Source organism: Musa acuminata, unplaced genomic scaffold (assembly GCF_036884655.1).
Source record: "Musa acuminata AAA Group cultivar baxijiao unplaced genomic scaffold, Cavendish_Baxijiao_AAA HiC_scaffold_1137, whole genome shotgun sequence".
Taxonomy (NCBI): Eukaryota; Viridiplantae; Streptophyta; class Magnoliopsida; order Zingiberales; family Musaceae; genus Musa; species Musa acuminata.
Window position 1 is genome coordinate 1,339,899 of NW_027021349.1, and position 24,330 is coordinate 1,364,228.

At 37.9% G+C, this 24,330-nt stretch overlaps 1 protein-coding gene and 1 long non-coding RNA gene across 8 annotated transcripts in view; one reads left to right on the forward strand and one right to left on the reverse strand.

The window, feature by feature from the left end:
- The first annotated feature begins 1,098 nt into the window (after positions 1 to 1,098).
- LOC135671025 (cell division cycle 20.2, cofactor of APC complex-like) overlaps positions 1,099 to 24,330 on the forward strand; it is a 73,019-nt gene continuing 49,787 nt past the window's right edge. Inside the window, exons 1-3 of one of the 7 annotated variants that reach the window (XM_065178889.1) lie at positions 1,099 to 3,009; positions 3,103 to 3,175; positions 3,254 to 3,341. In XM_065178889.1, the coding sequence (XP_065034961.1) occupies positions 1,565 to 2,854 (1,290 nt within the window). In that variant the 5' untranslated portion in view covers positions 1,099 to 1,564 and the 3' untranslated portion in view covers positions 2,855 to 3,009; positions 3,103 to 3,175; positions 3,254 to 3,341. Of the gene's footprint in view, positions 3,176 to 3,253; positions 3,342 to 5,827; positions 6,323 to 24,330 lie in introns of those variants that run through there. The other 6 variants (XM_065178890.1, XM_065178891.1, XM_065178888.1 and 3 more) reach the window with 6 other exon arrangements.
- LOC135671047 (uncharacterized) lies at positions 12,346 to 13,112 on the reverse strand. Its single transcript, XR_010512620.1, has 2 exons — positions 12,955 to 13,112; positions 12,346 to 12,832 (listed from the first exon to the last, which is right to left on the reverse strand). It is a non-coding gene; the product is annotated as an uncharacterized LOC135671047 (long non-coding RNA).

Below are 24,330 nucleotides of genomic sequence, written 5' to 3' on the forward strand. Positions count from 1 at the left end.
TGAATTGTGTTGGCTGAATCCAAAGTTGTTCGGTCGCCTACGTTGATGATGCCACCACAGCTACCCGTCCAACTGGATATCGAAGCCATCGATGGTGGGTGCAGGAAAGCGACCAAAAGTGGATGTCGATGAACATGCTCCAGGTGGAGTCTCCTTTTCCTTGCCTGCTCGAAAGGACCAAATCGATCACAAAGCATGGTGGAAAGGAAGGATATGACTCGATCGATCCTTTATGATCTGGCTGGTCCTCCCCATCGTTTGACATCGTATCATTGTGAAATGGAGGGCGTTCTCACTGCTGTATCATCTGGTCCATGATAATAGACTTGCATGAGATCAGAGCAAAGTTGTGTCACGGCATGCCGATCATCCGATCATAATGAGTCTTAAGTCAAAGTAGTTTACATCACAATATATAAATTATAGGTTTATTATGTAGTTTGACTCTTTCAATCATTAACTATATGAGACTCTCTCTCACACATATGAATATTTTCATCATCCATTTCTATTCATGTATGGGTTTAGGGCTATTCCCATGCTCTTAAGGGTCTAAACTTTGAGTTCACATCTTTTTCATCGCTGGTTCAATCAAATTATAGACCGACTAACTCGATCTTTTTTTTTTTTTGATTCATTTAAATCAAATTTGATCTATAGTAGAGTTTTAGAGATTTGTTATGATGAGTTTTAGTTTTAAAATAAAGGTGTATGATAATATAGTTAGAATTATATAGAGTTTGTCTACTAATTCCCTAGTAGAATAAGGCTACATCAAGTATCTATATTATTTTATAAATATTTTTTTATTGATAATAGGTTAATTTACTAGTATTTATTGTATTGTATTGATAATAGGTTAATTTACTACTAATTCCTATACAATGACTTCAAAGGCTCTAAGATATTTTTTGATAGTAATATATATATATATATATATATATATATATATATATATATAACGGTATGATTTAAAATTACACTGCTATGTATTGGTTCGTTGAGTATAACGGCATGGTTTTGAAACATAACGCTTGCTCAGTGTCATTTATATAAGCCGAGCCCCGCCCTTGCACACCTAACAACCTGTCCATTCCCTCCATCGCGCTCTCCTCTCGGCTCTCCTCTGCTCTGTTGGCGATCTCGTCGTTCTGTCCGGGTCGGAGCTTCTCGCCGGCGAACGGGCACAGTTGGGAGCGAGAACCCTCCTCTTCGATCTGGGGGGGAAGAATTTAGATTCTTATTGCGGTGATCTCATTCCGTCTCCTTTTCTGAAGGTTCCGTTTCGCTTGGTTCTTGAACTGTCTAAGTTTCGATTCGGGTTCAAGATTTTGTTGGATTTTGATTTTTCTTCGTTGTGATCGATCGTAATTGACGTTTCCAGCGACTTGAATTTTGTTGTTCTTGGGGTTCTTGATCAATTCTTGGTTATCGATAATCTAGGTTTTCGAGTTTCTCTCGAGAAGATCAATCTTTCTTGTTTTCTTGATCGTTTCTGGTTTCTTGTTTTCTTGATCGTTTCTGGCCACAAGGCCGATTCTCGTTCTGTTTTCCATTGGCAAAAATGGCTTCTTCTCGTTCTAGGCGTGTGGAGTACGACCGCTTCATCCCGTTCCGGTCGGCGATGGACATGGACTACGCACGCTTTGCCCTAACCATGCCTTCGCGACCGCAGCGTGATGGTTCGAGAGAATCCCCATCGAGCGTGGCGTACCAAAAGCTTCTTGATGAGTGCATTTTGAAGAACAGGTCTCGTATCCTCGCTTTCAAGAGTGCACCCGAAGCGCCGGCCAGCATGCTGCCCCAATTTGACGAGCCCATTCGGCCGCCGAAGAAGCAGCAGAGGCGAATCCCTAGAGAACCAGAGAGGGTTTTGGATGCCCACGGCATGTTGGATGAAGATGGTTTGAATCTCCTCGACTGGGGAAGCAATAATATGTTGGCGATTGGCCTCGACGACACAGTGTGCCTCTGGGATGATGCAAACAAGTCGACTAAGGTGCTTCTACAAGCCGTAGAAGACAGCGGACCTATCACTTGCATCAGCTGGTCGCCGGATAGCACAGTTCTTGCTGTCGCATTAGGCAATTCAGTTTTAGCCTTGGTTGATCCGGCAACAGGAAAAGATGTGAATGTGACGGAAGAAGATGAGAACCTGACCCCTGTGTTGTCACTTGCGTGGAGAAGTAATTCAATCTTGACGGCTGGAAGATCAGATGGCACTGTTGTTGATTATGACTTTAGAAAGGATGACACGTCCATCTGTTTCTATAATGGGCATCGGCGTGGAGTTTGCAGTCTTAAATGGTCTGCGTTGTCGGGGCGGTATTTGGCGAGTGGAGGGCACGACAAACTAGTGCACATATGGGATGCCTGCATGCCGGTCTCACAACACCATCCACGCCGACATAAGTGGCTTCACCGCATCAGCAGCCACACTTCCATTGTGAAGGCCCTTGACTGGTGCCCAACTCGGAGCAACCTGCTGGCTTCTGGTGGAGGTCGCAATGATCATTGCATTAAGTTTTGGAACACTGTTAACGGTGCTTGCTTGAACTCGATCGATGCTGGCTCTGAAGTTTGTGCATTGCTGTGGGACAAGAACAAATCTGAATTACTAACCTCCCATGGTTCTCCGAAGAATCAACTCACCCTGTGGAATTACCCATCCATGACGAGAGCGGCTGAGCTTTCCGGTCATTCATCCCGGGTTCATTTCTTGGCTGGGAGCCCATTGGGAGGTGTAGTAGCTTCTGCAGCAGCAGATGAAACACTCAGGTTTTGGAATATCTTTGAGACTCCCAAAACAACAAAACCTGAATTGCCCTTTGCCCAATTTAGTGTCATAAGATGAAAAGGCTGATGGGTGGAAGAGATTACGAGAGCAATATGAAAGACTTCTCTGGTGCTTGACTTGAAAATCCATTGTTGGCAGAGTTGCACGGAGAAATTTGGTGGAATTAAATTGACAACACAGTTTCATAGTAAGTATGAGTGCAAGCACCTATGGTAAGTTAGAAGCCTTACAACATTTTACAGCAGATTATGAGAGCAATATGGAAGACTTTTCTAGTGCTTGACATGAAGATCCATTGTTGGCAGAGTTGCACAGAGAAGTTTGGTGGAATTAAAGTGGCAACACATTTTCATAGGAGTATGACTGCAAGCGCCCAAGGTAAGTTAGAAGCCTTACAACAGTTTACAGCAGATTATGAAAAGAATGTGGAAGACTTATCCAGTGCTTGACATGAAGATCCATTGTTTGCAGAGTTGCACAGAGAAGTTTGGTGGAATTAAAGTGGCACCACATTTTCATAGAAGTATGAGTGCAAGCGCCAAAGGTAAGTTAGAAGCCTTGCAACATTTTACAGCATTTCAGCAGGCTTAGTTATGGCTTAACTATGTGGTTGCAGCTGCAAGCCTCATTTTTGTATCCAATTTTACTTTCAGCTTTGCATAGCAATCGATATAATCTTTGCCTGCTTGATGAAACATTCTTTCTATGACCACTTCACCATTGCTGCCACATTTTATTAAGCTTCAAGCCTTAATAATTATAACAATGTTGAGTTTCTTCCTCTCCTTACTGTATGAGAAACTGTGTTGACATTATTCTTTGGTTTCTTATGTTAATCATGCATAAATAGATCAAAGAGGTTGATGCTTATATTTTTGTTTTTGCTTTGATTTTTCGAACTTTTGTCAAAGAGGTTGAAAAAATTTGGAAAATTGTGGAGTTTTACAACTAGAATTGTGTTTGACAATAAAAGAACTGTGCTGGTCAACCACTCAGATGTCATGTGAAAAAACTGCTTACGAAATGGATAACTTCTAATCTGAAATGGTTCCATTATATTCATACATAGTGAATAATCTCCAAGGACAAGATAAGTTCAGGAGTGAAATCCAAGCCTAAAATATTCTGATTTGAGTAAGATGTGTAAATTTCTGTACAGAGCAGTTACTAGACCTATGAGAACTGTAAACCAAATTGAATACTGTAATTCTTAAGAGATACCAAACAAATAAATCTGTGTGTTTGATAAAGATGAGGCATTATAATTCTGTTTATTACTTTTTTCTTTTTCTCTGTGAAAGGAACAAAGGTATCGAATTTACATAGCTTTCCATGGATATACTTGGTCCTCTGCAACATAGATACACTTCTGGTACTATGATAGGCCTTGAAAAATGGTGTAAAATGGGATATAATGTAAGTTCTAAAATTTGGATATATCAACAGTAACAAATGCTTGATTACAGTGATAGTGGAGTAGTACCAGTCCTTCTGGATAATGGGTCTTCATTGAATCCGAAGGTTCTGATTTATGATTATTTTGCTAGAATTATCTTGCTGAATGTGCTTGTTTTTGTATTTTTGAATCTGTCTGTGTATCTAATCTGACAAATACATACATGAATTTAATTGTACCTATGTGCTGGCAGCTTGTACATTACAATACATAGTAGAAATTGCTCTTATTTACTATCTAATTTTGGGCCCCTGTTTGTGAGTACCTAACTGGTAGAGGAAAGTAGGTGGTGCGATGCATCCATTATCCTTATGTTAAACGATAGACTTCTAGAAAGATCTCATCGAAATGGTTGTGAAATAAGTAAAGATTATATGTGGGTTGTGATTATTCTTAACGTAACTTATGATTGCCTTGTTAGTCTAAGTTTGTGGCGTCGACAATGATTGTGTTTGGTCTAGTTGTCTGGATCTGACCATTCTAGTAAGTTTGGTTTGAAAATTTTGAACCTAGTAAAGTCTGACCATTCTAGCAAGGTTGGTTTGAAAATCTTCAACCTCACAAAGCGACTCTCATATTCCAAATCTAAGTGGAATTGGGTCCAATATTTCTTGTTTGATTGAGCTCAAGTTACAGCTTTAGTAGACTAAACAGTGCTTCGTATCTATTATGATCACACAATACAATTTAACCCAGACCGTTATAAAATGGGAGGTATATATTGGTTTGAGCGTGAACTGGTACACAGATTGGCCCCCTATTAGCAGTCTGTCCTTACCTATTATAGAAAGAAAAAAGCCTATTTAATGCTGGTTTGGGGCTCGTGCTTGCGAGCCCATTGCATCATACTCGTAGAGCCTGCAAGCCGCCTGTCATCCGCCGAGTGCTTCCTCCTCTTCTCCTTCTTCTACCTTCGTCATCCTCCTCCTCCTCCACCACCACCACTGCCTCTTTCTCCTTCCTCTTCCTCAGCCTTCTTCCTTCTTCTTCCTCCTCTTCATCCTCCGCCTCCTCTTTTTCCATCCTCTTCCTCGTAATTCCTTCTTCCTCCTTTCCTCCACCATCATTTGTTCCTTCCTCTTCTCCTTCCTTTTTCTTCCTCTTCGAGTCTTTCATATGCATGTACCATCTGTCAATACAAACAATATGCATCAGTCTAACCGAGGACTGATCTAGTTGGTCAGTACGAGATGACAGTCCATCATGACCATCTTTGTCAAGCTGTATCAATTTGGCTTTTTTGCTACATATTTTACTTAAGGCTAAGATGTATCTCCATATTGATTGACAGATAGGGAAAATAAGCAAGATCAGATTCAGTTTTTCTTTCTTATACCATTTTGGTGATCATACCACTGAAGGCCCCATTTATTTTCAGCTTTGTACAATGAGGTTTCAACCTAACATCACTATGATTATAGATTAAGTTGTTAGCAAATTGCTTCACTATTAAAGATATTTCACCTCCAACAATATTCTCATAAACTGTCATTTGTGATGCTTCAGTCATATGTTGAGGCTTACCTTTTTTTATGTTATGATCAAGTCACATTCCTTTTTTATTTGTTATTCAGGGACAAAGAAACTCAGAGCATTAATGCTTCACTTACTGGACTTGGGAATCATGTTCAAGTATCCTTTGGTTGTTGAAGCTTTTGTATTATTCCTTTACCAAGTATCTTTGGTGGTTTATCAAATTTTATTATTAAAAAATTATAGTGCTTTAATTGATTCTCTTTCTTGTCTAGCTACTGGCTTGCCCCTTGACATTTTGTAGTCTTTCTTGCAAATTAGTTATAATTACTATAAAGGAATTCTGACTTCTGTTAGTTTTTCTGTTATGTAGGAAAGAAGAATGTGACATTATCTAATTCTTGAATTACATTATAGATATTGCTTTTTTATTACAAGTCATTCATCAATAATATTTTTTGAGATATTTTAATTCCTTTAGCCTTCTTTCTCTTTTATTTGTGTCTTTCGCTTTGCACTTTCCTAGCAAAATATACTACAAACTGATATTTAGCTCCATCTTTTGTCATTTTAAAACTAACAAATTATCTTATTAAGAATGAAGTTTTTTCAATAGAGCATACATTATTGGAGTTGAATGTAAAGGTACTGAAGATAATACCTTCACTATTGGAGTTGAATGTAAAGGTACTGATACTGGACTTTCTATTGGTGGCTCTGCTTATCTAAAGTATGTTTCTTTTATCCCCATTGAACATGATGCAGTGATTAGTTCTGTGGTTACTCTAAATGTGCATTTATATAGGTACGGAATCTAGGAGTATATTATTACATTAGCTATGCCATTGAATGATGAAATTCATAAAATATATCTTTCTAATTTTTTTTTATTTTGCTGACATGAAGTCCATTCTCTAATCTTACATCGGAAATATTTTATTGATGTCACTCGCTTACTGTTATATGACATGTCATATTTAGTTATCTGTCTCTTTGTATTGATCTCCCTTAAGATTCAGAAAGTTTATTGTATGATTGATGGGCCGCTACTGTCATCTGCTGGGATAATGTTTGTTTGATTATACTTATTGGGGTCATGCGATATTGAATTTTTTAATCATCATGATTTAAATTCAAACACCCGCAATTGTGGTTGCTTTCCATCTGATCGAACGAATTTTGGTGCTATCAGTTTCTTTGGTGAGTTAATGTTGCTTTGATATTAGGTCAAAGAAATTACAAAAATCATAGAGAATATGAAGAAGCCAGAAATAATGATTGCCAATTTTTAGATATTTTGGTGGTCTTAAATGAAATAAAATGCAAAGTTAGCTTTCTTGAGGTATGAGAGTTCTCTCTCGGTGATTGTTATTTATCAAATCTTAAGAAGGATTAGTGACCAAATGACACTCCTATAACATGGGTTCTTTCTCTTCTCTTTTCAAAATTTGCTATGGAGTAGATGTTAATAAATCCAAAATTGAGAAATTTGTGGACTTTCTGCAACCTTGGGGTATGAGTTTTATCAATCATTTTAATATGTTCATTTCCTAGGTAACAACAATTGCAATAGGTGGATATGGAGGATGCGATACTGTCACTTGGTAGAATGACTTTTCTTGGTTTTCAGCTCTTTTGTTGCATACTTCCGACTTTCAATAGTATTTCTAGAGTAATTGTGATCAAAATCTTTGTTAAACTTGCTTATCAAAATCAAATGATTTATATTGTCTCTTAAAAGGTTGCCGAAATTAAGTGTGTAATTCATACCCTTGATGTTGAAACTATATTTTTTTTATGAAATTAAGTGTAGTTCATTTATGACATCTGTATCAAATATTTACAATCTTTTTTGCTTATCATAGTATTATTTCTCACTCAAATTGAAATGGCTAGCAAAGAAAACTATAAAAGTACTGAGAGAACATATTTGCTGCTTCTTAACTTGAGTTCAGGAAACGATGCCTTTTAGTCATATGTTAAAACACTGGAATTTATCCATTCTTTGGAAGAACTCAATCGATTGTATTTAGATGACTATTTGAAGCTTTTATTGTTAATGTCCACCAGCTGAGCCTTGGTTGAATCATTAGGTTTGGGAATAGATGTATATGCATTAATGAATCATGAAATTTTATGATCATTTTCTATTGTGTATAAAACAAATTGCATTGTTAGTTAATTCTTTATGTTGTAGTTCTTCTTTTATTTTTCATGTGCTAAGGTATCAAATCTTCAGTATATTGACCCTACGGTGGTCCCTCTTGGATTCTTGTGCTATATATGTTGCTGTCTTTGCTTTTTCAAGTAGTTTTGGGTACCAATTCTGATTTACTGTCCTGGACTGATATGGTGTACTATGGTATAACTAAGCAATGAATTTCAGGTATGTCCGCTCTGTGCCAACATACTGATACACATAGTATGCCGGCATGTATCATGGTGCATTTTTCATTTTCCGTGTTTTTTTGGCGGGGGGTGGGAGAAGAATGAAGAAGAAAAATGGATGAGGGGGTAGAGGAGAAAGATAAATACTAAAGATCAAGCCATAGTGGGTGATGGGCAGTAGAACATGAGTTTTGGGTGATGGTTGAATGACAGCATAGAGATGTATATAACATGCAGCAATAGTCACACAACAGTATGGAGAGGAGAATGAGCATGCAAGGAGTTGAGAGCCCTAAAAGGGACCATTTCGAGTAATTAAAAAAAAAAAGTGGTTCAGTTCAGATCCTTGTAAAGAAAAAAATTAGACCCAAAATCATTTTCTAACAAAAAAAACTAGACCTAATTGTCTGAAATGGTGTGGTTTGCATCTCAAGATATGCGGTATGTACTGGTCGATACGAATCAAATCGGACAAAATGAATTCATCTAAAGTTTTGTTTTTATCTTTTTAAAAGAGAGATTTCATATTTTTTTATTATTTTTTGTTATGAGTACATATGTTTTTAACACCGCCAATGTCGGTCCCAAGCCCGAATGAGAAAGGTGGAGGGTTGCACAAGGCCATTGAGGGTCAGTGTTCAAAAAACATATCAAAACTCATAACTATGACCTTAAACATTTGATAATCATACTATATTATTACTGAGAATTGATGTGAGACATATTCACCATCTAAGTATCCTAAAATGAGAAGGGTGGACCGAGGTCATATGCAAGAAATCTATTATATCAATATCCATATGTTGTGTAAAATAGAGAAGTGTTTTCTTGGTCTATTTTGGACCAGCATGAGTAAAGAGTCCAAAAAATAGGATTAGGCTAATAACACAAAATATAGGAACATTTTCAGAAATAGGTTTAGATTGATACATGGAAGAAAATCTAATATATTTTATGTATAAGATACTTAGTGGGTAGGGTAAAAAATGTAAGAGATTGCTAATACTGAAATAATTAGAAATATTAATGGTGTAAGTGGCTTTTGAAGATAGGGCTCAAAATAATATTGTAAAAATCAAAAGATATGGGAAATAATTATATTGCTATAATATTTATTAGCAGTGAAAGAGTATGCTTTAACACATTCTTTTGGTCGATGTACGTTAGGCTGTAGATTGTTTGGAACATACCAAATACAACACTAGCGATGATGTGGAGTATCTGAAAACTCAAATCATTTGTGAGGCAGCTGCTCTACAATCCCAAACCTCTTTCTGCTTGTCTAGCATCTTTTGTTAAAGCAAACTCTACTTAGGAGATGCTTGTCTAGCATCTTTCACGTCCACATTGTGAACATTACAACTTACTTTAATTGCATGGAGTTTATGTGCATGTTGTAGTTCAGTGATCGTTAGTGTGAAATGTGAGAAATGCTAGATGTGGGAAAATCTTTAAAATCAAGGATTAGCTTTAGCTTCAAAAATTCTCCTCTCTTAACAGCCCAAAACCACAGAAATCAGCCTATATGTCAGTTTCTTCTATTTATTTGCTAGGATTTTTTTTTACCAAAAATTGATTAATCAAAAAATGTTTGGTGGTTCAGTCTATGTTTTAACATTTTTGTATCTTGTTCATTGGTAACAGTTTCTTCTATTTCTTTTGGCCTTCTTAATCTTTGTCTCATGTACAAAATATAGATGACACCTTGGCAGGTGAGCCAAAAGATGGAGGTAGTAAAAGAGCATAGAAATCAAGGTATTTCTGTAATGAATTATTAGTTTAAAAAAAAAATATATATTTTTCTAATGTGCTTTCTTAGATATTTTGGCTAAGGCCGTAGAGAAATGAAGTAAACATATTGTTCAACCTTATACATATTTGTTAAAGACTCTGAACGAATTATTGCGCTGCACAAGAACATTAGGCAGACACAAAATGGTGTGCATGAAGGATATCATCCTACAAACCCGATAGTATGGGCTGTGGCTACTAACATGGAGGCATTGATGAGCTTGTTAAACATACTAGGGTCTAAGAATATGTTGGTATTCCAAATGTTATTACTTGGGACTTCGATATTGGAGGGCCACAGTTGATGCCAAATATGCTGTTGGACCAATTATTTTTTCTAGGGACTTTGATGTTGGAGGCCCACAGTTGGTACCAAATAAAGTGTCTTCCTTGTTCAAGCTGCCAGATTTTTCATTTACTAAATTGTAACTATATATTTATCTTAGTGTTATAGATATGCCTTGGAGAATTAAATCATTGGAGAAACGTTGTCCATCTTTGGTGGATTCTTTACTATTGTTATTATTATATTTTGCCTACGTATCCATTCTGTGGTGGAAAATTGCAACATATGTAAAGAATAAAAATCTTATTTCGTCATTTTTTCTTATCGACGTTGGATTTGTATTGAAGAATTCAATGAATAAACACCCATGGATGGGAGGCTGTGGTTGCACTACCTCAAGTTCAATTTATGACAGAAACAATTGCACTCTTGGAGGGCCTCAAAGCAGCTTCAAGCCTCTTAACTTTCTCCACTTTGAGTTATCAACATGCTTATGTTGCAAAAAAAGAAAAAGAAACGATATAATAGGATAAGTCTAAATCATGTGTCCAAAATCTTAATTGGATTATTTTTTTTTTATGTAGGACTAAAAAAAAGATGTTATTGTTACTATTGACTCTCATCTTATTAATTCATCAACAAGTTCTCCTAGCAAAGTTGTCAAGGCCTTTGGGTGCAATCCAAAGGCCTTTGAATTCATTTATAGTAATAGTTATTATTTAAGTATTCAGATAACTCTTATATGTTGGGGAGAGGTGGGTGACGGACAAAGTACAAGAGATTATTAAAAAAAATTAAGTTATAAGAAGAAGATTAAAGACTTCCTTGAGTCATCAAAAGAGTTATGCTGACAACAAAAGAAGAGATTGAGTTCTAAATAAGAGATTTTGTATTCTTGAATGTCTTCTCTTCTAAGGGGTGTAGTAAGATTTTGAAAGAAATAAAAGTTAAGTTCTAGATTTTTTGGATAAATTAAGGTCGTTAAGAGGATTGATTCTACTTGCCACCATTCTTGTGCATATCTATGATGTATGTTATGCATCGATGTTATATATATATATATATATATATATATATATATATATATATAACATCGATCCCTCCCATATCATTAAGTATGAGCTAATTGTGATGAATAAATATTTATCTTATGTGGAAGAGCTACTCGGATCATTGATAAAAAGGAAAATATCTTGAGTAATAGGATCATTCATCTTATCAAAATGATTTGAAAATACTATTCTATTGATGAAACTACTTGAGAGCTAGAGGAAGAAACGAAAAAGGTTTACCATGAGAATTAGAGATTTTTCTGTTAGAGATTTTCTGTATAATATATTATCATGAGAATTAATGGAGATTCTTTAGGGGCAACAAAAGTGGTTAGATATTTAAAAGAAAACATAGCCTACCATTCGTCTCTCGAAGTATTCTTAGGAAAATAGATAGCCAAATTAAGATTATTGACTTTAAGATTGGTCAAAGATTCAGACAACTTTAGGATCTGAATAATAGAGTCACATAAAAACATAGGAGGATGTCATCCACATAGAGAGAAGATAACATAATTTATATATAGTGATCAGATTCCTCTCACAAGCTTGATTTAAAAGCATGGAAAGATGTTGTGAAACAATGACAAAATGTACGGAGAAAGGGGATCCTCTTGTCTAAAATCATGTCTTCCCTTAAAGAAATTAGAGGGCTTACCATTCAGCAAGCAAGCAAACAAAAGAAGAAGAGGAAATACAAGAATAAATCCAGCATATGGACTTATATGGAAATTTGTCTAGTTTAAGCATGGTAAAGATAATCTCTCAAGAAAGTTTATCATAAGCTTTCTTCAAATCAATTTTCATATGGATGTAATCATTCTTACTTCTAGAGCAATGCATAGAATATATAATCTCTTGAGTCATAAGAATATTATTATGAATACTATAATTGGTCATAAAATTAGAATATTTTTTAGAAATGAGATTATTAAGAAAAAGGTTAATCCGATTAGCTAAAACTTTGGCTAGAATTCTATAATTCACATTACAAAGATATATGGATCGATAGTCCTTGATATTAAGAGGAGTAAGACATTTAGGGTTAAAAAGGATAAAGGTCTTAGCTCAATCATCATCAAGTTCAGAATATAAGTAGAAGTGGTCAACATCAGAGTCCAATATAATTTATAAATTCAACAGTATATCCATCAGGTCTAGAGCTTTTACCATTGCTAAGGGATTTTAAGGTAACAACAATTTCAACCATGGAAAAAGTTTAGGAGAGAAGTGATATATATATATATATATATATATATATATATATATATATATATATATATATATATATATATATATATATATATATATATATATATATATATATATATATATATATATATATATATATATATATATATATATATTGTACGTATCTGCCTCCTGTATATATTTTGCGTCGTCAAAGGAACTACTCCTCCATGCTGCCGAAGTAGCCTATCATGGGGTCGAAGGCGGACGGCAGTAAACATAGTTCCTGCATCCCCTCGTATAGGGTCCTCCGGGGCGCGCGGGCTGACTGCTAGGGCGCAGGGCACCGTATGTAATCTGCGCTTTCGCTTCCTTCACAGGGGTCGTCTCCCCTCTCGCTACACCAGTTCAAACAATGCACAAAAGACATGCATAGGATCATTAGAGCTCGATGTAGATCGAGAGTAGATAGTTCTCAGAGGCGTAAACAAGCTTTAACTCACGGCATGCAGGAGCTGACCTGTGACGAGGAAGACGACGATGACGAGTGTGAGGAGGAGAGAAGCACGACTCCTGACGACTGTCCTCATCTTATCGTCTTCGGTGGTGCTCTTATGATCGATTCAGAGGCGTGAGAGGGCTGGCTTTTATAGAGAAGGAAGGGGATGTGATATTTGGGACTTGCGTCACAGCGTTAACGTCATGATGGTGTCTCTTCTTCCCATCCAACGCCGGTGATGGGCTGAAAGAATGGGAGGATCAGAAGGAAGATTGAGTTATCTCGTTGAATTTGTGGACGAGACGCATTTTTGATGAGAGGGTGGAAGAACAAGCATGGATGTGTAAAACAGCGAAACTACAACCGAGTGTAATTAAAATAGAATGTTTCTGGACGAGCACTTTAAGTAACATTAATTCAAGAGATAAAACTTATAACATAATTATAAGTCAATCATAATTACTAATAACTGCAAGTATCACGAACAACAGATGCTTTAACTAATAAGAACATGAGCATTTCTGACGTACAAAATGACCACTTATAGAGAGTCTTGTTTCATAGTTTCTTACACTAAGATAAAACCTAAATTAAACATGAGACAAGTTATAACAAATTACCCGACAAGCACATTAAAGTATCGGCAAGAGATATAAATCATAATTACTATAACCATTTGATAAGGGACAATTTGATCGGTCGGCCATTGATATGGCCTGTAAGTTCGCAAGGAATTATCCGTGGCCCTTTCAGAGCGCTTTGGTCGATGGGCTCTTTCAGAGGATGGACTTATGAGCCATTGGTTCCTCATACTCCTCCTCAACCAATGTGGAATTAAATGACCTTATCAATGCTCGCTCCGGTAGGGAAGTCCAGGTGCACGACTTATGATAAGGGACCATTTGGTCGATTGATCATTGGTGCGGCCCATAAGAAATTGTCCACTTTGGATGATAACGTACCCACAAATTTTTTTCTTTTCAAAGCATATGTAAGCTTTAAAAAGCACTTTTAAAAGTAAGGGAGACTTGACGGACTTATGAGCCCTTGGTTCCAATGCTCCTTAACCAATATGGAAGTAAATAACCTTATTATCACGAGACTTGAGAAATTAATGAATGATTTATCCTTTATAGTTTTTTAAAACTTTACTAAGTCCCCCTTCTTGTTCAGAAAACACTTTAAACTAAGCAAAAAAAAAAACACTGTAAAAACTAAACCCGGTTTGCATTGCAAAGTAATGCAACGAAGACAATTGTTTTACTGTTTTTGCTGATCCATTTACCAGAAATCATCAGCCTCCTACTCTCAGAGCTGTCTCTCCAGGGATGGTTGGCTTCTGGCATAGAGCTTATAGGTTGTCTTTCAGTGGATTTCATCATGCATTGTTCTCGGAAGATCCATGATACGCCCATAACCATGACGACGAAGACAAAAAGATCGATTAACTCAATATATTTATTAAAAAATAAATTTGTTACTTCAAAGATTTAAAGTCCAGAAAAAAGGTCAAGCCCTCTGCTCTTAGTTCTATCCAACAAAACCTATATCTATTTTTTCTTGCAAAATTAGATACATGCATACCAAGCTGTATTCAGTGAATTACTCCAGCAACTGCATAGCATCTCTAGTGACATTAAGTAATTAATGTTTGTGAACTGCTGCACAGAGATCTACAAATGTCTTCTCCTTCAATGAAAACCTCATTTGCCAACAACCCACCTTAGGTGACGCTGATCTACACCAACACCTCTTCCTCCCTGATCATTGTCATTGTTGCAAACTTCTAGTTGCTCTCACATTTTGGTACATATTTTCTATATGTCCTCATCATCTACCTCTGATGCTCCAATTATTGTATCCGTAGGGAACCACAATACTTTTCCATATACAGGCCTTATCATCATCAAGTTCAGAATATAAGTTGAAGTGGTTAACATCATAGTCCAATATAATTTATAAATTCAATAGTATATCCATCAGGTCCGGTCCAGAGTTTTTACCATTGTTGAGGGATTTTAAGCTAACAATAATTTCAACCAAGGAAAAAGTTTGGGAGAGAAGATCAGAATCATAAAAGAGTAGGGTGAGAAAAAAGTAGCATGTAGGGTGGTGGTTATCGATGGGACTACGTTGATGACGATCGATGGCCGATGTGATTGCTCCTTTGGGTGGTGGTGCTGTTACGATGGTTGAGAGAAAAGTGATGGGGAGGAGGGAAAGAATAGATTAGGTAGTGCCTATCATCCTTAAGAATTCTCTTCTCACTTAGGTGTCTAATCTAAGATTTTTTATGGCTACATACACTCAATTCTTCATTCATTTATTCATTAACTTCAAAATATGGAGGGTTTATAATGCATTTATAAGAATAGATATTCCTTGGATGAGTGTCACATGTTCTCTTCTAGAAGACAGGAATTACTGAAGAAGCTATCTTCGCATTGACATATTTTCTCCCTATTTATATTTATACAAGTTAAGAGAGAGGATTTTTCTCAACGGAGTAAAGAGATTTTCTTATACAGTTAGGAAAATCTTATCTGCTATCATGCCCCCGCAAGATGGTACTCCTATCAAGGATACCAATCTTGGATCGATGTAATGCAAAAAGTTTATAAGCGAGATACTTTGTGAGTGAGTCAGCTAATTGATCAGCCATATGTATATGAGAAAAACGAAGTTGACGGCGGACAACTTGATCCTACATAAAGTGAAAGTCGATAGTGTTTATGATCTTATTTGCATTTTGAGTGACGTAGGAAACTTCAATCAGAGAGAGACAATTAAAATAAGAAGAATCATGTTTGGTCGAAGTGGAACATATTAGAAGATTATACGTCAAGCCGGAGGATCGATCGACATATTAATAGAAGACTTCAGGCCATGGGTTTGGGCATCGGGCTAAGAAGAGTGGAAATTATGTTAAGGAAATCAAAGTTGCGGAGGTCAACTAGCCGATTAGGCAATAGGCCGCAAGAGAGGATGATGCGCCAAAGAATTAGACAAAGCGTCGATGAACTAATGACATGCCGAACAACATTTGATTCAAGCTTTGTAATAATTGTCTAAATCGAAGAAGTTTTTAGGTGTAATTGGGTTGGAATTGGGCCAATTCAATTAGGGTCCAATTGGGCCAAAGTTTGGACTGTGTTGTGCCAAGTGAAAGGCCCAAACAGTGATCCAAACTGGTGGAACCATTAGTGGCACAATCTCCGAGATAGTGTCAGGCAGTGGTATTGCTAGTCTGGGCAGTGGTACCGCCCAGATATAGTCTCCTAGGCAGTAGTACCACCTAGTGTCAATGCTGTAGGTGGTAGTACCACCTAGGCGGTGGTACCGCCCAACATAGGTGGTGGTACCGTCAATACCCCGAAAATCGAGGATGAGACACTTATAGGCTCCAAGTTTGAATCCACTTAAAGCCTATAAATACCTCTCTCATCTCTGGTTAATATATGCAAGCACAGAGAACTTAAAAGTGAGAAAACGTTGTAGCAATCACTTGAGAAATCCCCTCCTCTAGTCCTAAAGTTTAGAATTCTGTTTAGGGAGGAGTGAGTGCTTGTAAAAAGTTATCTCCTAAACCTGTGAAACGGAGAAGAGGGGTGTAAAAGGGTAATTGATCTTCGTTTGTTGAAAAAAGATCGTTAGTGGATGCTGATGGACTCGACGGAAGAGGAATCGGCGGAGTGGATGTAGGTCACGATGACTGAACCACTATAAAAATCTGGTTTACATTTATTTCTTACTATTTATCTTTATTGCAAACAGAATTCTTACTTTTACTACGCTTCTGCATGCTTTCAAGTTAAGCATTTCCGATATCGATTTTTATCGAAATTTTTGTTTTCAAAATCGACGTTTTTAACTACTATACTAATTCAAAATCGACATAAGTTTGCTAATCTCTCATCTTCACAATATTAAAAGAAAATTAACTAGTTTTTGAGATATAGAGAATATATTGATATCACTGGAACAATTTATAGAGCTAATAATAAGATATAAATTTTAAAAATTATTTTAATATTGATATGGTTCGACACTCCTTATCTATATCATAAAAAGAATCATATAAAAATCGAGAGTAAATTTTAAGCCTTTTTTAGTTACATGGGATAAACTCATGCCCCTTGTATATTCTCTCACATAAGTCATTAAAAATTTCTTCCACTCTCTTTAGATCTATTAAGAAAATCTTAGGTATACTTCAAATTTTATTTTTTCTTTCCATACCGACCTCCTGTTAAATTATGAGATGCATGAGATAATTATAGAAAACAAAACTTCAATATCAAAGATTTTTTCATGTACTTAGTTTCCTATCCTACTGGTAATTCTAGTTCTCCAAACGACTTAAAGAATTCAAAAATACTTACAAATCCTACCTCTCCAACAAAATGAGAGCCGTGAAACTCAATGTCTTAAAAGGTGGAAGAAGAAGAAGAACAAGAGTAGCATGTTAGCCAAGTAATGATTAGAGGAGTATCAAGAATCATCCTTGATGATGGGGATATAAATAGGAATAACTTTTGTATAGGAACAAATACTAGAAGACCAAAATACGCAGCGGAATAAAATGGAAACACAATCAAACAGAACACCAAGATATACGTGGAAACCCCCTTCAATGTGAAGGGTAAAAACCACGGGGCAAACTAGAGATAATCCACTATGAGAATAATGAATGTACAAATCTCAATCTCTTGCCCAAAACCCTAGCAACAACCACAAGAGAATAACTGGGATACAAGGATCACGTCACTGCCCACAATATCTAAAACCTCCCAAGTAATCACTGCAAGAGCCTACTGTAGATTTGATCTAACCTGAGATGAGAACACTGCTAGATGATTGAGAACAGTCTCTCTGCGTTGTCCTTGTCTTCTTCCCTTTCTTTCTCTTCCTTTTCTGCCTTGTTCTCTTTCTTCTCTTTGGAATCTCGTGGCTCCCAAGATCTACCTCGTTGCTGCCTTTTTATAGCTTTAATCTGCCTCTAAAACGCAGCCATCACACCCCCCTAATCTTAATTAGGGTTAGGTTAAGAGGGGGTGTGGGCTGTGGGCTGATAAAGCCCACATGGGCTGAATATGGGCCATCAGCCCAACAACCTCCCCCTTCAGCCCATAAGGGAGGCTGTCCCATGACTCCTCAATGTGAAGCCATGTCGACCAACTGTCGGCATATCTCCTGTCTTTCTTTTGGTAAGGCCTTCGTCAACATGTCTGCTCCGTTGTCATCTGTATGAATTTTCTGAAGCTGCAACTGCTTCTCTTCAAATACATTTCGAATCCAGTGGTATCTGACATCTATATGCTTTGACTTGGAATGAAACATTGGGTTCTTACACAAATGGATGGCACTCTGGCTGTCACAATGCACCACATAATTTTCCTGTTTCAGTCCCAATTCTTGTAAGAATTCTTTCATCCATAACATTTCTTTGCATACCTCTGTAGCAGCAATATATTCTGCTTATGTGGTGGAGAGAGCAATACACCTTTGTAACCTGGATTGCCATGACACAGCTCCCCCTGCAAAAGTAAGTACATAACCTGAAGTAGACTTCCTCGTATCTATATCTCTTGCCATATCTGCATCTGTGTAACCTGTTAACACAGGTGGTCCACCTCCAAAGCTTAAACAAACCTTAGAGCTCCCTTTGAGATATCTAAAAATCCACTTCACTACTGCCCAGTGCTCTTTGCCTGGATTTGCAAGAAATCTACTAGTAACACCCACTGCATATGCGATGTCTGGCCTCGTACATACCATTGCATACATTAAACTTCCAACTGCTGAAGCATAAGGAACCTTTTGCATTTTCTCCTTCTCCTCATCACTTGATGGACTCTGTTCTGAGCACAACTTGAAGTGACCTGCAAGAGGAGAACCAACTGGCTTAGCATTGCTCATACTAAATCTTTCCAATACCTTCTCGATGTATTTCTCCTGTGACAACCAAATCTTCTTATTTTTCCTGTCACGGGAAATCTGCATGCCTAGTATTTGCTTTGCTGGCCCCATGTCCTTCATTGCAAAAGACTCACTCAGTTCCTTCTTCAACCTGTCAATTTTAGACATATCTTTCCCAAGAATAAGCATGTCATCAACATAAAGTAAGAGAATAATAAAATCCTCACCAAACCATTTGATGTACACACAATGATCTGAAGCCATTCTTTTGTATCCATTTTCTGTCATAAATGAATCAAACTTTCTGTACCACTGTCTTGGAGCTTGCTTTAGCCCATACAAGCTCTTCTTCAACTTGCAGACAAAATTATCTTTACCTTTGACTTTGAAGCCTTCTAGTTGCTCCATATAAATTTCCTCCTCCAAATCACCATGAAGGAAAGCTGTCTTTATATCTAACTGCTCAACCTCCAAGTCCTGGCTAGCAGCAATACCAAGAGCAACACGAATAGAAGACATTTTAACAACAGGAGAAAATATCTCTTCAAAGTCAATACCTTTCTTTTGACCAAAGCCTTTCACAACCAATCTAGCTTTGTACTTTGGTTGAGAACAATATTCTTGAGTCTTCAACCTAAAAACCCACTTGTTCTTCAAGGCCTTCATTTCATTTGGTAGCAGCACCAAATCATAAGTGTGGTTCTTCTGAAGAGCATCCATCTCTTCCTGCATAGCAACTAATCACTTCTCTTTCTGCTCACTCTCAATTGCTTCTTGGTAACTCTCTGGTTCACCTGCATCAATAAGCATCACATACTCATCTGTAGAGTATCTTCTGGAAGGTTGACGTTGTCTAGAAGATCTTCTCAACTGAGGTTCTGCGGGAACTTGCTCTCCTACTTCTTCTTGCTCAACATGTCCTGTAGGTAAATGAACATCAGGATTTTCCTGCACATCTCCCCCATCACCCTGATATACTAGAGGAATAACTGGGTCACAATCTGCTAATCCTTCTGCAGAAGTCTTGGCTGGTGCCTTCTTCTTCAAATCTTCAAAGGTTTGATCCTCAAAGAAGACCACATCTCTGCTCCCGAACACCTTCTGCTTTTCTGGATCCCAAAGCCTGTAACCAAATTGATCATGTGAGTAACCAAGAAAAATACATTCTTTAGACTTACCATCCAGCTTGGACCTCTCATTGTCTGGAATATGTGCAAATGCGCGACAACCAAACACTCTCAAATGCCTGTAGGAAACATCTTTCCCTGACCATACATGCTCTGCAACATCACCATCTAGGGCTGTACATGGTGATAAGTTGATCACATCAACTGCAATCCTCAAAGCCTCATCCCAAAACCTTTTGGGTAGCTTGGCCTTGTTGAATCTCGTATTTTGATGATGAAACTCCTTGAGATATGTTTATGATTTAATCTGTGTTTTGAGTGACGCAGGGTGCTTCGATCAGGATGAGACAATTAAAGCAGGAACATCATGTTGTGCCGGAGGAACATGTCAGAAGATTGGACGTCGGGCCGGTGGATCGGTCGACGTATCGACAGAAGGCTTCGGGTCGTGGACTCGGGCATCGGGCCAAGAAGAGCGGGTATTGTGCCAAGGATATCGGAGTTGCGGAGTCAACTGGCCGATTGGGCAATAGGCTGCAGGAAAGGATGATGCGCCGAAGAATCGGACGAAGCGTCGAGGGACCAATGACATGCCGGACAACTTGGTTAATTGCTTAGGATTAATTGTCTCGATCGAAGTTTTTGTTTTTGTGTGTGCAGGATTAACTACGATGAAAGTTAGACAAGCAGCGGGAGTTGCGCCGGAGTCAAGTTCATGATCACATTGGGAGCTCGAGAGTTCGACGGAAGTTCGGACGGTCGTCAGAGGTTCTACGAGAACAGATCCGAGAAGTCCAGAAGCTTGCCAAGCGAAGCTCGTCGGAACTTGCCAAGTGGATCGTCGCAAAGTCCAGGAGTTTGCCGGAAGTCCGCAGGAGCATCACCGAGGGTTCATCGGATGATCGACGGAAGTTCGCCGGAAACTCGCCGGAAGAAGCGATTGACGCACCGAAGCAAAGCTGCAGAAATTGTCTTAGATCTAATCGTAGTTAGCACGTTGATTAAGTTGGAAAATAGGAGATGATCCCATTAACTTAATCTTGGGCCAATTGGGCCCGAATTCGGACTGGTTTGGGCCAAGTTAGGAGCCCAACCAGTGATCTGGAATAGTTCCAGGAGGTGCAACCGCCTAGGCCAGGAGGTGGCACCGCCTGGGCTAAGCCTCCCAGCGAGACTGGGCGGTGCAACCTCTCCAGCCGGGAGGTGGCACCGCCTGAACTCAGTCTTCGAGCAAGACTGGGCGGTGCAACCTCCCTGACAGAGAGGTGGCACCGCCTGAGCTCAGTCTTCGAGCAAGACTGGGCGGTGCAACCTCCCTGGCAGAGAGGTGGCATCGCCTGAGCTCGGTCTTCGAGCTCTGCCAGGCGGTGCAACCTCTCCAGTCAGGAGGTGCAACCGCCTGATCCCGGAATTCCGGGATTTGATCGTTTTGAGCTCCGAATTTGAATTGGGTTGGGGCCTATAAATACCCCACCCATTCAGCACTGAGACAGCAAGAACTAAAGCCGAAATCTTGATCTTTTCAATGGTTCTTAGAGCTCAAAACTGCTAGTTTTCCTCCTCCTTCTGTTCTTCAAGTTTGAGTTGTAAAGAGAGGAGAGAAAACATTTGTAAGGGTTGTCTTCTAAGCCCGTCAAAAGGAGTGAATCTGTAAGAGGGTAGTTGGCCTTCGCCTATTGAAGGAAGGCTCCTAGTTGACGTCGGTGACCTCGCCGGTGGAGGAAGCCAAAAGTGGAGTAGGTCAAGACTGACCGAACCACTCTAAATCTCTGGTTTGCGTTTATTTTGAGCACTTTATCATTACTGCAAACCTCCTACATAGCTACTGCTCTCTGCGCTTTTACGAACGAGTTTCTGTGCAGTTTACGTTTACGTCTTGAGTCCATTTATAACTGCAAACTGTCTTCTGCGCTTTTACGAACGAGTTTCTGTGCAGTTTACGTTTACGTCTTGATTCCATTTATAACTGCAAACTGTCATCTGCACTTAGACGCCAACTGCGTTTAGACGCAACCTGCGTTTAGACGTAAACTGCGTTTAGACGTAAACTGTGTTTAGACGCAAACTGCGTTTAGACGTAAACTGCGCTTAGACGCAAACTGCGCTTAGACGCCAACTGCGTTTAGACGCAAACTGCGTTTAGACGTAAACTGCGCCTAGACGCAAACTGTGTTTAGACGCAAACTGCGCTTAGACGCAAACAGTGTTTAGAGGCAAACTGTGCTTAGACGCAAACTGCGCTTAGACGCAATCTGCGCCTAGATGCAAACTGCGCTTAGACGCAATCTGCATTTAGACGCAAAACTACATTTAGACGCAAACTGCGCAAACTGCACTTAGATACAAACTGTGAATCGGCTTTTGCATCATAATAGTTTTTATCGAACAAACACAGCTTTCGTTTTTAATCGCTGTAAGATTTCCGCTGCACTAATTCACCCCCCCCCCCCCCTCTCTTAGTGCTCTCGATCCTAACAATTGGTATCAGAGCGGGGTATTTCTCATTTCGGATTTACACCCGAGAGAAATGGCTCTTCAAGAGGGCTTTTCGATCTTTCGTCCACCGTTCTTTAACGGATTGGACTACACTTATTGGAAATCTCGAATGAGAGTTTTCTTGATTTCTCTAAATCTGGATTTATGGAATATCGTTGAAAACGGTTTTCAACTTCCCTCTAAACCGATGAACGAATGGTCGGATTTAGAAAAGAAGTATTTTTCTTTAAACGCAAAGGCTATGAATGCCTTATTTTGCGCTTTGGACAAAAATGAGTTCAATCGGGTTTCTTTGTGCGAAACGGCTTTCGATATTTGGCGTGCTCTTGAAATCATGCACGAGGGAACTAGTAGAGTCAAAGACTCGAAAGTTAATATTTTACTGCATGATTTCGAGCTTTTTCATATGAAACCAAGCGAAACCGTTGTTGACATGTACACCCGTTTTGCGGATGTCGTCAATGGTTTAAAATCACTTGGTAAAAGCTTTTCGGATTTTGAACTCGTTAACAAAGTTTTGCGCTCACTTTCTAAAACGTGGGATTCAAAAGTAACTGCTATTCAAGAATCGAAAAACTTGAACCAATTTTCACTTGAAGAACTAATTGGTTCATTGATCACATATGAAATGACGTGCAATGCACGTGAAGAACTTGAGAACCACCTTCCAAAGAACAGGAAGGATTTGGGACATAGAACATTTGAAGACCACTCGAGCATAAGCTCAAGTGATGGTGAACTTAAACTACAAATGAAACAAAAATTAAAAAGTAAAAAGAATGGAACTACTTGCTTTGAACGCAAGAAGAAGAATAAAAATTGGGATGAATCGAGCTCCTCCGAAGACGAGGAGAAAATCAACAAAGGCGAGGTGGCAAACTACGCCTTTACGCCTTTCGACGCTGAGGTAATCAAAATGCCTTTAATTTACTTCGAAATTACATGATGCTTTTCATGATGCATTTTTCTTTTTCTTTAAATTTTCTTGAAAATTATATTTTTAATAATTTAATAATGAAAATGCAAAAATATGATCATGCTTGTAATTTTGAAAATGATAATGAAAACTGCATGTCTTATGTTAATGCAAGATAGAAATCTAATGATTGTACACCTTGTGAGATTAATCTTATTTATGTGCTTGAAAAGCAAGAATGTATATTTTGATGATTTTCATATTGCTTTTCAATGACGATACATGGCTTTTGATATTTTTCATTGTCCTTGATTGTTAGAGATGATGTATGGTTTTGACATAAGAATAAAGATTTGAGCATGCTATTATAAAGTCAATCATATAAATTAAAGCTAAAGAAGTTTTAGGCATTTATAAGAATCATTCAAAATTAAGTTCAATGAAACCTTGCTTAATGTTGCAATGAAAATATTAAAGTTTTGATACTATGATTTGACGATTTTATGCATGAGATTTTAAAGTTATACATGATGATTTTTGTGATTGATGGTTTTATGATGAAATTTATTTTACGATCCTAAACGTTGATGCATGTTTTCATTTGACATAAATGAAAAGGCATGCTAACATGAAATCGATCACTTAAGATGAAACACTTAAAAAAGGGGAGAAATATATGAATTGATGCTATAAACACTATGCTATGATTATCCCATGCTTGCATCATCAAGAGATATATGAATTGATGCTATGATTGCCAAATTTGCATTATGCCATGTTTGCATCATGCGTTAAGATATCAAGAACTTGTATCGTAATTTTACGCATTGATATCTTACCATATGATGAAATGCTACAATTGATGAACACTTGAAATGTAATCCTCTATCTTATTGATCTTTCAATAAATCTATGCTTGTCATACATGAATTTATTGAA